Here is a 15,564-nt window from a genome sequence, read left to right as displayed (position 1 = left end):
GGACAAGTCTTTGTTTTAGATGAACCTTAAAAAAATGTCTGTGTCCAAGTTACCTATTTATTATTGTAATTTATTTAAAGTATGGTTACTTTTTAAAGTGTTGAGATGTGAGAAAACTGACTCTTTGTATTAGACTCTGCAAGAACCACAGTATTATATAGTAACCATAATTGTTTTCCCTGTTTTGACAGACTTATCAAGTCTCATGTCACTACTCTTGGGAGGCTAATATTCATATAACTGGATCTGAACTTTCTAACACTAAAGCAATGGTGGAAAAGTTGGGCCTGAAGTCAGTACGAGTAATAACTCAGCTGTTGACTAAGTGGGAAGAAAACATTACTGAAGAAAACTTAAAATGATCAAAGACTTGCAGAAGGGCGGACTCAACCTGAGGATGATGATTTTTTCCCGAATTTGTGTTTGGTACCTGATTTAGAAATGTGTAATGGTTTTCTTTTAAGGTGTAATAATTTAGTTTTGTAAGAGAAAGGGAAAGCATCTGGTAAAGCTATGTTGTGTTAAAGTTTTCAACAAAAAAAAGTATTGATGGAAAAATAGACACACCTTAATGTAATGTTCTACACTTAAGTGAAAATGTAAGATCTGAATGGGGGGCACTCTATGAGTCACCACTTAGTAAAAAAAACAGGGGATTTACAATGGAGAGTTTTACACAGAATTATAGCTGTTAATGCTTTTGTTTCAATAGTGAATTGTGAAGTCAACCAAGAATGTCTTTTTTGTTTACAAAGGGAAACAGTGTTTCATGCTTTCATGTATTGTAACAGATTAAGACCTTTGTTTTCTTTGTTACAAGATCTGTTTAAATGGTTTGACGAAGTGTTTTCTATGGAGATTTTTATTTGTGGTCTTAAGTATTCCATAAAACATTCCTTTTGAATGTAAGTTATTTAATTTCTTGTTGGGTAAAGCGAAAATGGCAATTTTTGAGAGTAAAAAAGAAAAATGGAGGTAAATTTTGACTCCGATGTTACAATGATTTTTTTCAATCTTGGTAAAGTCAAGAATTCTAATTGACTTTTGTTATTATAAAGCAACAAAAAATATTATGTATTTTGAACAAAGATGGTGTGTAAAAAATATTCTTTGTAATTGATGATGTTTTGATTTTTAACAGTTTGTTGTGAGGATCTCTCTACTTGGTAGAGAATATATACTCTTGTGTAACTTTTTTATGTAAATTGTAGCAAAATGGTGTTTAAAATTCAAATTCTCTCTCTCTCTTTCTTTCTCTCTCTCTCTCTCTCTCTCTCTCATGCGCACACAAACACACGCGACGCGACGCGAAAAAATCATTTAGTAGCAGATAATTAAACTAATAACAAAACATATTCACAGTAGCTGATTCAGAAGCGGCAGATTGTCGTAGCAAAGTCAGAATTACCTCCTCTCCGAGGTTCACGAAACGGTCATCCATAAAATGCGTTGCTGTTGTAAGTAATCTTAAAGATTCCTAAATGCATCTACTTTAGGAAGGGCAAATAAAGTGCTTTTGCTTTTGCCAAAATACACACAGCATCTCCCTGACATGACTGCTTGTAACACTCCAAAGAGAAAGGAAACATTTAAATCGCATCATATGACCCCTTTAAACATTAAACATTTAGGGTTTAATATTAAATTTGTTTAGTACTAACTGCTACATCAAAAATCAATTGCTATTTTGTTATCATTTAAATTAGGGCTGCACAATTAATCGAATTTCTAATCGTGATTACGATTATGTGAGTGTTTTCAGCCTTTTATATATATATGTGTGTGTGTGTGTGTGTGTGTGTGTATAGCATGCAGCTTCAAACAATGGCATAAATCTGTTCAAAATAATCATTATTAATAATCGCAATTACAGTTTCAAGGGAATAATCGACAGTTATGATTTTTGTCATAATCGTGCAGCACTAATTTAAATTGACATGATGTATTTAGTCAATTATTAGAATTTTATTTTATTTGAGACTGGACTACACCAACTTCATGTTAAATTTAATTTTGTTGTGTCCAAGTGTGTGTTTTTAGATAAGAGGTGAGCCATCACCTTCAGTATCTGTCTTAAACATGCAATGCTTTGTCACTCTCTTTTAACACTTCTACAGCTCTGTTGTGCAACACCAGTGCTTTCTCATCTACTTGGCCTTGATATGACGATCCTAATGTCTACTATTTGAAATGTGCCGCTTGGTAGAAATTAATTTGCATGAGTGCAGATATCAGATAATGTGAAACTTTATAGATATCATTAAGAATCCCTTTAGCCTAATTGAGGATTTTTTAGAATTTGTTGTTGCTTTGATTATAGATTGTAGGTTATAGATTCTTTGTAGCCTGCGATTGCCATTTTGACATCAATAGTGATCAATAATCCTCCATGTCTTTTCCTACCAGAGCAGCCGAAAAAGGTCCCACCGAAACAGTAGTGTTGATTAACAAAGTACCTGTTTGAAAATAAGTGCTCCTGTCAGCTCTATCACATTTAATTAGTAGAACGCAATAAAATGCCTTCATAAATGGCACACTGCCTCTACTGTGTTTTTTCATGTGACAAATTATGTCTTACAAAAATTATAAATAAACAATCCTAAGAATTCTTAGCTTTATTTATTTATTTTCAGAAAGGTGCTATAGTATTACTACACGTGTCATTTAATGTTTTTTTTTTTTTTTTCATATTAGTACATCACTATTCTTTTTATTTCTGTCTGTTTGTGTGTATATGCCTGCTTAACCATATTTTGCAGAGTGGACCTCTTCATTTATAATATGGTCATAAAATAACCTTTCTTAAATTGTAGAATTGCAAAAGGTTTTCTGTTAGGGTTAGGTTATTTAAAACAAGCTGTATATAAAAACAGCAGAGGTCTATGCAATGTCCCCATTTATATACTGTAGTTAAGTAAATGTGTATTTGTATGCATGTTGATTTTACACTTTCTGCAGAAGTAACCGTTCTCTAAATACCGTACCTGTGGTTTTGTCACCTGGAGAAGATAAGAGACCTTACAGTTGATAGGAATCACATGTGTCATGTCTCATTTGTTCATTGTGACAGAAGTCAACTCTGATTGAGTCTCCGTGGTCATGTGGTTGTGTACGAGAGTAGGAATGTTGTTAATTTGAATCTCTTTTTTCTTTTGTAGATAGACAAGTTTGGACAAAACAGGGACTCTGTGTACTTCAAGGATGGTGTTCGGCACATTGATTTTGTCCTGTCCTACGTTGACGACAAGGACGGAGACAAGAAAGCGGTATGCCACTAATATACTTTCATAGTAATGTTATTAATGCACGTCTAAAACATGACGCTTGTTTATTTGTCATTTATCTGTTAATTCATACGTAGGGTTGGGAATCGTTAGTAATTTTCAGATTCCGGTGCCATTTAAAATCATTTAACAACTATTAAAAAATAGTGGCAAGGAAAAATGCACAATACTCAACTGCTCAATACTGTTTTTTACTTACTGTCAATTTAAATTAAAGGTTGGCAATGACAAAATTCAACAAATATTACAGTATACAAATTTTCAGCTTCCGATTCTGGTTCCATTTAAATGAACTATTGATGTTTTTTACTATTTTCCCTTCATTGAATGTAGTGTTGCTGGAAGGTAGTAAATAATGTTGAGTAATTCTAGTCCATCAATCAGCATGTGCATTCAAAGTTGATGGTTTTTACACTATCAATAACATTTTGCTTTTCAAACAGGAATAAGCTGGTTGGCTAAATAGTCTATTGAAGTCTGAGAAACTTGTTCATTTCCCTAAATTAATGAATCATAAACTGTTATACTTATAACCATCTAAACACACTCTTCATAAAGCCCCTATTTTACAAATAATAATGCAGTCAGGAGATGGTGTGATGCATTGAGTAGTTTCCACATTTTTAAAAATGTAAAATGCATGAAAATACATATTTTCTATCACTTTGTTTATCACTCTTGAAATGCCCTGTACACTAAATAATATAACCCTTATGTACATGTACAGTCAGACAAAACGACGTGCAAAGTTATCAAATGTGCGAGTGTGCATACAGTCGTGGGAAACGTGTTTGGCAGTTAAAGACACAATGCGGCGCGGCGAGTCTGTGGAGTATGCTCCATTGGAAACAATGTGCTCTGTAATTAAAGAGATAGGGTGGCGTTTCTGTTATTTGGTTTATGACATCCTTTAACGGAAATGCCGAATCATCAGAACACTGGCACAAGGCTGCTCACAGCGCTTGGTCACGTTTCGCACTAGAACCGTTTTCGGGGATCGAAACTTAGAAAATTGCTTGCGGTTACGGTTCTTTTCAAAAAACAGAACCGGTTGTGAATAAGAACCGGTTCTCGGTTCCCACCCTATTCATACATTTAAATTGCAATTCACTCATGACAGGTTTGTCAGGTTTTCCACAGGTGATCCCATTATGCATTTTTATGCAGGAATGCTAATTGGTGTGCATTTTCTCCTAAATGTTCTGTACTTAGCCTTGTTAAGCAATCAAACAATGACTGATGCTTAATATTGCTCATTGTGTTCAAAAATAGTGTGATGGGGACCTGTACATAGGCATGTAGTGGTGGTGAGATGGGGTGCAATGTCTGCTGGGTCATAAGATCTTCAGAGTCAGATTGAAGCTGTTGCACAATACAAAACGAGGTGTCAACCACTTCTGTCTCATCAGACCCTTCATTGACACTGAAAGGTTTGCTGGTGAACCTGTTTGAACTGTTTTCTCCTGTATGCAGAGGGTGTTGCGCAGTCAGGCTTTCTGCTTAATGAAGGGCATATCCCTTGAGGGACCCGTTTGAGCTGGTGTTCCATAAGATTGGTAGCTATAAGTCAGCGGTGCTTGAGGAAAATACAAGTTTTCTCTAAAGACATAGTTCAAAGCTTGTTTACAACCCTCAGAACCTAAAATGTCACACTGTTACCAGATACAAAGCTCAATGAATAGATTACTTAAGTGATGAAAAAAAAAAAAAAAAAGAAGAGGCCATGAATGATATAGTTGAAAACGCCTGTTTTTGTGTGTTGTTTTTCCTCCAGGAGAGAAGAAGAGAGTTTGAAGCCAACCTGGAGGAAGCTGGTCTTGAGCTGGAGACCGAAGATAAATCGGTGAGGTTCTGAGCCACACATGCCCCCTCATGGTTGCACTTCTATAGTGCATCTTTATTTTATTTTATTTTTCTCCTATACCGAAGCACAGACCTTTATCTTTTTCTAAGCCCACTGTATAGAGGTGTGTGTGTGTGTGTGTGTGTGTATATATATATATATATATATATATATATATATATATATGCATTACTTCACAGTGTCATTTGATGTGATTTTGTGAATTTGATAATCACATAGAACACTTCTCCACTCAAGAATATCTTCCCCTGCAGGAGTCAGATGACCGTAAGACGTATTATCTGAAGATTCACGCTCCGTGGAAAGTGTTGGCCAACTATGCTGATGTGCTAAAGATCAAAGTGCCCTTTAAAGCGAGTGATATTCCCAAATCTCGAGAAGGTCATCTGGAGTGGCTCACTCAAGCTTTCCGGCTTCCACACAACATCATGAGGCCAGAGCCGGACTACTTCACTGCACCTTTTGACAAGAGCAAGGTCGACTTCTTCCTCATTGATGATAAGGACAAATTTTTTCTTCCGTCCACTCGCAACAGGATTGTGTACTACATCCTGACCCGCTGCCCTTACTACAAGGAGGACTGTATAGAGAGAGATAAGACCGGAATTAAACGTCTGCTGAACAACGGCACCTACACTTCAGCTTATCCCCTTCATGACGTGAGTGTGAGATTTATGCACTTCATTCTATCTGTCTGTCTATCTCCTAATAAAAGTTAGGGGTCAGTAAGATTTTAAACTATTAATTAATACTTTTATCCATTTAAGGATGCTTTCAATTGATCAAGAGTGGCAGTAAACTTTTACTGTAGTGACTTTAAAAGTGACTTACATTGTTACAAAAAATATATTAAAGTATTAATGCCATCACAGAATTAAATTACATTTTAAAATGAATTAAAATTGTAAAACAGCAATTGTATATAGTAATAGTAATACACCACTACAATATAGTTTTACTGTGTTTTGATCAAATAAATATATCATTGGTGCACACAACAGACTCCTTTTAAAACATTTAAAAAATCTTACCAGCCTCAAAGACAAAAAAGCCCCCTTGCATGTTAAAAGAGTTAGTGTCTTTGGTCAACATCTGATTGGTGTTTTTTCCTCAGTGTAACTATTGGAAGAAGGCACAAGATGCGCAGTGTGAGAGTGAGAGGTATCATCTGTATAGATACTGGGCTCGATTCCTCTGCTTCTACAAGAAGCAACCACTCAATCTGATCAAGTGAGGACACTGCAGACACAATGCAAGCATACCTGTCAGAGTGCAATAACCAAATCTGGAGCTGATGCATCTTCATTAAACTGCTGATTGCAAGATAACATCTCAGTAGAAGAAATGATTATCCCCACTTTTTTTAGAGCAGCATATCGAACCATAGTGTTACATTTCCTATTTGTGTTTTGTCATAGGAAGTACTATGGTGAGAAGATTGGTATCTACTTTGCCTGGCTGGGCTTTTACACAGAAATGCTGTTTTTTGCTGCAGTCATGGGTGTGATCTGTTTTGTTTATGGTGTGCTTAGTTACGAAGACAACATCACAAGGTTAGTATCACTGGAAGGTTATATGTTTCAAATGAACACACATCCATGCCTCCTGAGTCTGAAGCTATGTGGTTGCATGCATTCTTAACAACCCTTTGCTATTGTGACCAGTGCCTGTGACTGTAAAAGCTAAGCCATCAGACAGGAAGTTGTTGTTTCTTTATTATTGTAATGGTTTTTGCAGTTAAACACTAAATATTGTTATATTGAATGAGACTGTTTATATTTTGTGTTCTTTTTTTTAACCATAACTTCTGGTGTTAAAGTATTAGTCAAATGTTTTTGCCATAGAAAACAAAGTATTTGTGACCTTTTATCTCACAGTTAACTCTGAATGTCTGAATTGCAAGATGTAAACTCTAAATTCTGAGGGAAAAAATGCATACCTAATTATAGAGAATTGTGACATGTTAACTCAAAAATGCAAGGAAAAAAGGCAGACTGACTTTAAAATGCAGAATGCTGAATTTATATCGTGCATTTCTGACAGAAGTTTTCTTAGAATTGCGAGAAACAAAGTGTGAATTGTGAGATTAAAAAGTCACTTAAAAAAAATTCTTCCATGGTGGAAATGGGCTTCCATAGTATATGACAGTGTCTTTAAAAAATACTTTTTCTGTTTTTATGTAACAAGCAAAACCATTAAGGGCATATACATTCTGTGAAAGATGGACTCTGGAGCCTAGATGCATTTGTTTTTCTAGTTTGCAGAGCTAAAGATGTTTGTGGAACATTCTCATAAAATGGTGTTTGTTGTTAAACCTGAGTGCTTTATTTGTGCCCAAGTTTTCCATGGTGTGTTAATACTGTTTCCAACTTCACTGATGTAATGCAGTCAGAGGGTGAACTGAGATTTTGGTCATATTCATGTCTGCATCACAGTAATATTTCTCTCTTTTGCTCTCCTCTTCCCTGTTTTCAGCAAGGAGATCTGTGACCCACAAATCGGTGGGATGATTGTCATGTGTCCACTCTGTGATAAAAAGTGCACCTACTGGAAACTCAACTCAACATGTCTGTACTCCTGGGTGAGAAATATTTTAGCTTCACTGTTTGAAACATAAATAATGATTTCCCTTCATCACAGAATGATCTTTTTTCCTTTAGCAATCTCATCTATTTGATAACGAGGGGACTGTCTTCTTTGCCATGTTCATGGGTATTTGGGGTGAGTGCACTCTGTTTAAAATACTAGCTCAATAGCTCCATCTAGTGGTTTGAAGGAACTTGCTAGTCAGACTCGAGATGGAATGAGAGATTAGCAACTGTTCACGAAGCATTTTAAAGTATTCATATTGTCAAATAATTGGTCACAGAATTTGTTCACTATACTATACGTCTACAACGAAGGAGCATAATTTGTCTATGCTTTTTGAAAAAGTGTCTTTAATTACTTCAATGGTAGTGGTGCATGTAGATTATCCATTACTGAACACTGACTTCATTTCACACAGGCCTCAAAAATGAGCTCCGCTTATGCAGTGATTTGATTAATCAGCACTGAGTTAATATTTCTGCACCCAGTGTGCTGTGTACTCATAAATTTAAAAAAAGTTTATTTAGCTTCTAAACCTTTGTAAGAACTTGTTTGAGTACAATTATTGTAAAGAAGAAAACAACACTCTGTGGCACCATAGGGTGAAGCTGGTTTGATTTAAGTAGAATTGATAGTAAGTGTGAATGTGATACTCCTAAATAATGTATTTCTTATTTTTTCTGCTCTGTTCTCTGGGTGCTTTGCAGTGACCTTGTTCCTGGAGTTCTGGAAGCGTCGACAGGCCCGTCTGGAGTATGAGTGGGACCTTGTGGACTTTGAGGAGGAACAGCAGCAGCTACAGATCAGACCAGAGTATGAGTTGAAATGCACAGGCCGTAGACTCAACCGTGTCACGCAGGTACCTGCAAACACCACGGCATCAACATCCTTTGTTAGTCAAGGAGAGTTTTTGTAAAGATGCACTGATCGAGCAGAATTAGCTGATTGGCCCGGACTGGTGAGCAGCTGGTCAGTCTCATGTCTTGCCAATTCCGGGCTAGTCTGTTTTGACGTCACATCTACGCTCACATCCACATGTAAACATGTAATTGACATAGAAGTTCTTCACTGTGAGTGAAAAAGACAGAGAGTTTGTAATAAGTAAAAGTAAACTGTAGGGAAACCACAGGACTCAATTAACACTTGTCTTTGGACAAGTAGATTTATTTTTTAAAGGCAAGTAAGAGACAATTTTACTTGCCCAACCGGAAAAGAACCCTGAAGCTCCTTATGGGCATGTTTTCTCTCAAGAACCAAATTATTTTGCGCCACAGTGATTCAGATTTTATTGCATTCAGTGTAAGCGGCGATTGATAATGTTTGTCATGTCAGATGAGGCTCACGCAGCCTGAGTGAGAGAGCGACTCGTCCAGAAATCAAAACAAATGAGCACAACAGCACAAAAAGTAACTCAGAAATAGATGCATACTACAGTAGAAAAAGTGTATTTAAAATATATTATAATTATATACTGTAGTTAAGAAAAATTTCTTGACCATGATGTTTCCCCGACTATCAAAACAATGGCAATGCAACACAGATTTTTTACAATAGTGGTTCAAAAAACAAGAAGTTAAAATGAAGCGACATACATTTTAGACACAATATTGACTTTTTTTCGCAAACGAAAATAGTTCCAATCAAAGCCACAGTGGAACTGTTGTTTCTCTGAGAAACACAGCAATGTTTAGTTAATGAAAGAATCCATGTTTTTGAATAAATCAAGTGATTTAGTAACCCATTCATAAAGACAGTGGCCCTGTCCCAAATGGCACACTACATGCGCACTTGCGGTCTTGCAAACTTAAAAATGGCCGCCCCGTCGTGCACATGTCCATTAAAGGGTTAGTTCACCCAAAAATCAAAATTGTTATTAATAACTCACCCTCATGTCGTTCCAAACCCGTAAGACCTCAGTTTATTTTTGGAACACAGTTTAAGATATTTTAGATTTAGTCCGAGAGCTCTCAGTCCCTCCATTGAAGCTGTGTGTACGGTCTACTGTCCATGTCCAGAAAGGTAAGAAAAACATCATCAAAGTAGTCCATGTGACATCAGAGGGTCAGTTAGAATTTGTTGAAGCATCAAAAATACATTTTGGTCCGAAAATAGCTAAAACGACGACTTTATTCAGCATTGTCTTCTCTTCTGGGTCTGTTGTGAGAGAGTTCAAAATTGGAGACGTGAACCGTTTCAAACGATTCAGTTCGATTTGGTGAACTGGTTCAAAAAGATCTGGTTACATCGAATGATTCGTTCGCGAACCGGATATCACAAACTGCTTTGTTTTAAACTCTCTCACAATAGACACGGAAGAGAAGACAATGCTGAATAAAGTCGTAGTTTTTGCTATTTTCGGACCAAAACGTATTTTCGATGCTTCAAAAAATTCTAACTGACCCTCTGATGTCACATGGACTAGATGATGTTTTTCTTACCTTTCTGGACATGGACAGTAGACCGTACACACAGCTTCAATGGAGGGACTGAGAGCTCTCGGACTAAATCTAAAATATCTTAAACTGTGTTCCGAAGATAAATGGAAGTCTCACGGGTTTGGAACGACATGAGGGTGAGTTATTAATGACATAATTTTGATTTTTGGGTGAACTAACCCTTTAAGTCTACGAGACCGTAGGGCAGGGTTCCTCAAATCTGGTAACAACTATACAGTTTCTTATTATTATAACTTAATTAGTCAATGTAAGAATTTCATGTGAAAGATGACGCATTTAATAAGGTTGGGGTCACAGAGCACTTTATTTTTTATAGTTGTTTAAGTGAGAGAACATCTGTAGCATATTATTCCGGATTAGGGGAATTGAACTCTAGTCAAATTATAGAGCTTGAATTGATGACACAATCTTTATTGCTAACAGAAAAAGGAGCCTTATCTTCCTTTCCCCAGCAAGTGTGCCCGATTCTGTCTTTCTGGAGCAACTGTTCTCTTTTGGGTGAGTTAGTAAGATAAACAGTACAACTGTATGATATAGATGAGGTTATCTGTCACTATTACACAGCTCTTTGGAATACTTGATTATGATTTGTCAATCATATTTTGCAGTGCAATATTATGTCCTTTTAAACTGTATATTTGACCTTTTGTCCGTGGCTACCAAACACTTACACTTTGGTAGCTCATTTAAACTAAGATAAGTCTGTTAATAAGTCCTTCCCTCTCTTTGTGTTTTGTCAGACGTGTCTGATAGTGGCCTGTATAATGGGAGTGATTGCTTACAGATTGGCAGTTTATGCAGCGTTTGCCAGCGTCATGAAGGACAGCCCCACCAGTAAGATCCAGCTGGTGGGATCTCTCATCACCCCTCAACTTGCCACCTCTGTCACCGCTTCCTGCATCAACTTTGTCATTATCCTCATCCTCAACTTCCTTTATGAGCATGTGGCCATTTGGATCACTGATATGGGTGAGCAAAAACGGCATCTTCATTTCAAAAAAAAAAAAAATAGAGTTGTTTGACATGTTAAAGGCATTACAGTTTTATAGTTTGCTTAATACAGTTCATCATAGATGAGAATGTGTCCACTCTATTTTTTTCTTCATTTGTTTATTTGTTGAGTAGCAATGTAATAGCTGGATAATGTACAGTCAAATGGTCATCACAAAATTACCTTCTGTATTTGTTTTCTGATAATGACTGTACATTATACCTCATCTGTTTGTTGAGTTGCATGGAGAATATTTGATTATCTTCCTCTTTTTAACTCTCAGAGATCCCCAAGACCCATCTGGAGTATGAGAATAAGCTGACCTTGAAGATGTTTATGTTCCAGTTTGTGAACTACTACTCTTCCTGTTTCTATGTGGCCTTCTTTAAAGGGAAGTTTGTGGGTTATCCAGGAAACTACAGTTATATGTTCGGAAAGTGGAGCAAGCTGAGAAATGAAGAGGTGAGACTGTCTGAAACACCAGTATGTCAGGGGACCCCATGTTCTTCAGCTGAATATCAGAATAAGTAGATCTAACCTGACCATATGCATTTTAATATTTAGTGTGCCCCTGGGGGCTGTCTGATTGAGCTGACCACACAGCTGCTTATCGTCATGGCTGGAAAACAAATGGTTGGGAACGCTCAAGAGGCTCTGTTACCGTAAGCATTACATTGAACTTTGACCTCGAAGAATGTTTGTTTTTTACTTGTAATTTTATTTCACATATGTTTTTTAGAAAGTCAATCAGTGATTGTCCTCTAGGCACTATCCATATACTGTTTAGTCATTTTTACATTGTCATTTTGCAGACGCTTTTATCCAAAGCAACATACAATTGGGGGATAAATAAAGTAATTCTTCTTAAAGAGGCAAACAGACACAGGAAGTGCTTGTAATACCAAGTTTTAGATATTGTTCAAGGACAAGCTAGAAAGAGAAGAAATGAATAAAGAGAAATAATAGTTATAATCTTTTAATGATGAAGTCAAGTAGCTTCGAAAGACAGGAGTTTTTAGCTGTTGTTTGAAAATTATCAGGGATTCAGCATTCCGGACGGGGGTGGGAAGATCATTCCACCAGCCAGGAATGGTGAACGAGAATGTTCTGGAAAGTGATTTTGAGCCTCTCTGTGATGTTACCACGAGGCGTCACCACCTATCATACCTAAAACACACATAAACACATAATGGTCCCTTGTAACTGTGTCACAGACTTCTCAGAAACTTGTGGGGCAGCAGGAAAGGGCGAAGTCATCCAGAGAGTACATACAGTAGATGGGAGCAGGACCACAATCTGCAGAACTTCAGCCAGTTTGGACTCTTTTATGAGTATCTGGAAATGGGTATGATTTTACGCCGTTATACATATTGGAGTTATTTGGTGTTTATATATCAAAGCAATTAATTAAAATCATTTTGATATTTATTGTAGTTTGTGCTAAATAAAATTATATTGTCACTTTTCAAAATGTAGGCAGCACCAAGAGTTTTTTTTTAAATACATTTTAAACTTTATTCTGTAAGGATGCCTTAAATTGTGACAGTGAAGACTTTTTACATTGATTACACTGAAAAAAAAATTATTCACTGTTGCCACAAAAATATTAAGCAGTACAGCTGTTATTTCATCAATGATATGAAATAAGTTATGATACTTGAGCAACCAGTTAGCACATTAGATGATCTTGTGACACTGAAGATTGTAGTAAACTCTGCTGAAAATTCAGCTTTTTAATCACCGAAATAACATTTTAAAATATATTACAATTAAAAGAAAGTTTTTATACTGTAATAACATTTCACAATATTGCTGTTTTTACAGTTTATATATATATATATATATATATATATATATATATATATATATATATATATATATATATATATATATATAATATAAAATAAATGCAGCCTTGGTGAGCATAGGAGACTTCTTTCAAAAACATCACAGAAATCTTGTTGGAGGTGTACGGAAGTGAATGTTTTTTTTTTACTGTACACTATATATTTAACGTATATTGTACAGTATTAACAGAGTTAAAGCTGCAGTAGGTAACTTTTGTAAAAATGTATTTTTTTACATATTTGTTAAACCTGTCATTATGTCCTGACAGTAGAATATGAGACAGATAATCTGTGAAAAAATCACGCTCCTCTGGCTCCTCCCAGTGGTCCTATTGCCATTTGCAGAAATACATCGCTCCTGTTAAGAAACGAGAAACAACCAATCAGAGCTGTGGTCCGTAACTTTGTTTGTGTTCAAAATTTACAAAATGTATATAATAAGCGAGTACACAATGAATCCATTTTCCAAACCGTGTTTTTAGCTTGTCCTGAATCACTAGGGTGCACCTATAATGAGTGTTTATATTCGGACTATTTTAGATTGCTTTGGGTAGGTACCGCGGTGGAGTAACCCGGTACCTTTGTGATTCTTCATAGACATAAACAGAGAGAAGTAGCTCCGGCTACAATGTTCTTCCGCAAGACGCAAGCAGTTCTGTTTATGAACTGCTAGAGCGTCAAAAGTTACCGACTGCAGCTTTAACACAATAATAATTGAATGCATTGTTTTTTCTTATATATATATCTTATATATATATATATATATATATATATAAGAAATTTACGTAAAAAGGAATATTCCAAAAACAAAACAATTTGAAGATTATATTATTTAAAGCTGTCTTTATGCTCCTATTAAAGAAGGATGAGAAGTGTCTAGATCTTTAGATTTGAAAGGGCTTTTTGTGAGCATTTGTCCGTGCTTCATCTGTTAAACCAGTTGTTTCCTATGTGTTTTAAACAGTGATCCAGTTTGGCTTCATAACACTTTTCGTGGCCTCTTTTCCACTGGCCCCTCTCCTCGCCCTCTTCAACAACATCCTGGAGGTGCGAGTCGATGCTTGGAAGTTAACTACACAGTTCAGAAGGCCAGTGGCAGCGAAGGCCCGCAACATTGGAGCGTGGGAAGAGATCCTTAATGTGGTGGCCATCTTGTCCGTGGTCACAAATGTAAATGCAAACTGTTTTGTTCTGCTTTCGATTTTTGACTCAGCCTGTAATTTTACTGTCTTGTGTAAAATTGGATCTGGATTTGAATTTCCTTCTAATAGTTAGTGAACTATAAGTAATGTCATTTTTCCTGTATAACAAAATGAAATGTATTGCTCAATGAAATCAAAGCACTATTTCTACCATACTTAAAATCTGTTGTTATTTCTTTCCTCCTCTCTCTCATTTGCACTTGAGGCTTTCATCGTTGCATTCACCTCGGATATGATTCCTCGCCTGGTCTATCTGTACGCCTACCGCCCAGGCAGCGAGGCCACTATGAGAGGCTACATCACCAACAGCCTCTCCTTTTACAACATCTCTCAGATCCCTGAAGATAACCTACCTGAACATGGAGAAAACCCATCCTGGTTTAACAGCTCGACCACCACGACATGCAGGTGTGTAACCGCCTAGCGAAAACTGTTGTCTCTATTAGACCTACACATCAATATGCTAAATTAAAAGTATGATGAATATATATAAATATTTTTTTTTTCCCAGGTATCGGGACTACAGATACCCACCTGGACATGAAAAGCAATACACACACACAATGCAGTTCTGGCATATCTTGGCTGCTAGGCTAGCCTTCATCGTCATTATGGAAGTAAGAAATATGCATAACATAAGGCTTCTAATTTCAATTTAGGGGTGTACCCGCACTAGGCGATCTGAACCGTGCCCGAGTGTGTTTGACTAGTGTGATCGCTTCGTTGATTCATTTAGCCATCCATGGCTTGCTTGGAAGAGGTGGGACAGAGCACGGTTCAGTTGGGCTATAGTGTGATCACACGGAACAGCTACTATTTTGTGTGCACTACTGTCATCATTACGACCGCAAACATCATCTATTACTACTACTACAGTACCTTTCAGTTAATTTAATTTAATTAAATCAATTTTATATTTAGGTTTATAACAGGTTGGATCTGGTTCTTAATGAACTGGAATTGTAGTTTGCCGATAAAGCTGCTAATTCTTTTATTAATGTCAGCTGCCTCCGTAATAATCCTCTCTAATACATGCAAGTAAAAATTGCTGCACGGCATAAATGAATTTATTAGGCAGTCTATTAGTGAAAGTGGTTATCTCGTACATGGTGTAAGCGTGCTCCGGTCCAGAATGTTTAGTGCAAGTGTGAGTGCAGGTCAGCAGGGGAGAGGGGAGGAGGATAATCATGCTCGGGCTCTGTACAAGGCAAGTGTGAGTACACTTTAGGAAACCGAATTAATACAGTGGAATATGCAGGGAAATGTAAAATAAGTATGAGTATATTTGTATTGGAGTAACATGATCAGGAAGGTAAAGAAAAGGACAAGCA

At 36.5% G+C, this 15,564-nt stretch overlaps 2 protein-coding genes across 3 annotated transcripts in view; both read left to right on the top strand.

Annotated features, from left to right (window-relative positions):
• The window catches only part of LOC132105779 (ARL14 effector protein-like), a 144,359-nt gene that overhangs the window by 7,861 nt on the left and 120,934 nt on the right, over positions 1 to 15,564 (top strand). The gene's annotated exons all lie outside the window — the stretch shown is intronic.
• Positions 1 to 15,564, top strand: part of LOC132105768 (anoctamin-5-like) — a 35,929-nt gene that overhangs the window by 18,268 nt on the left and 2,097 nt on the right. The window contains exons 3-18 of one of the 2 annotated variants that reach the window (XM_059511154.1): positions 3,159 to 3,266; positions 5,059 to 5,127; positions 5,403 to 5,807; positions 6,263 to 6,378; positions 6,567 to 6,701; positions 7,624 to 7,729; positions 7,809 to 7,869; positions 8,445 to 8,596; positions 10,617 to 10,691; positions 10,934 to 11,162; positions 11,468 to 11,646; positions 11,749 to 11,846; positions 12,399 to 12,529; positions 13,996 to 14,201; positions 14,439 to 14,641; positions 14,745 to 14,850. In XM_059511154.1, the coding sequence (XP_059367137.1) occupies positions 3,159 to 3,266; positions 5,059 to 5,127; positions 5,403 to 5,807; positions 6,263 to 6,378; positions 6,567 to 6,701; positions 7,624 to 7,729; positions 7,809 to 7,869; positions 8,445 to 8,596; positions 10,617 to 10,691; positions 10,934 to 11,162; positions 11,468 to 11,646; positions 11,749 to 11,846; positions 12,399 to 12,529; positions 13,996 to 14,201; positions 14,439 to 14,641; positions 14,745 to 14,850 (2,379 nt within the window). The remainder of the gene's footprint in view (positions 1 to 3,158; positions 3,267 to 5,058; positions 5,128 to 5,402; positions 5,808 to 6,262; positions 6,379 to 6,566; positions 6,702 to 7,623; positions 7,730 to 7,808; positions 7,870 to 8,444; positions 8,597 to 10,616; positions 10,692 to 10,933; positions 11,163 to 11,467; positions 11,647 to 11,748; positions 11,847 to 12,398; positions 12,530 to 13,995; positions 14,202 to 14,438; positions 14,642 to 14,744; positions 14,851 to 15,564) is intronic. The other variant, XM_059511164.1, reaches the window with a different exon arrangement.

The sequence above is a fragment of the Carassius carassius genome, chromosome 2, assembly GCF_963082965.1.
Source record: "Carassius carassius chromosome 2, fCarCar2.1, whole genome shotgun sequence".
Taxonomy (NCBI): domain Eukaryota; kingdom Metazoa; phylum Chordata; class Actinopteri; order Cypriniformes; family Cyprinidae; genus Carassius; species Carassius carassius.
Note: the sequence above shows the minus strand (reverse complement) of the source record. Positions and strands in the feature narration are given on the sequence as shown.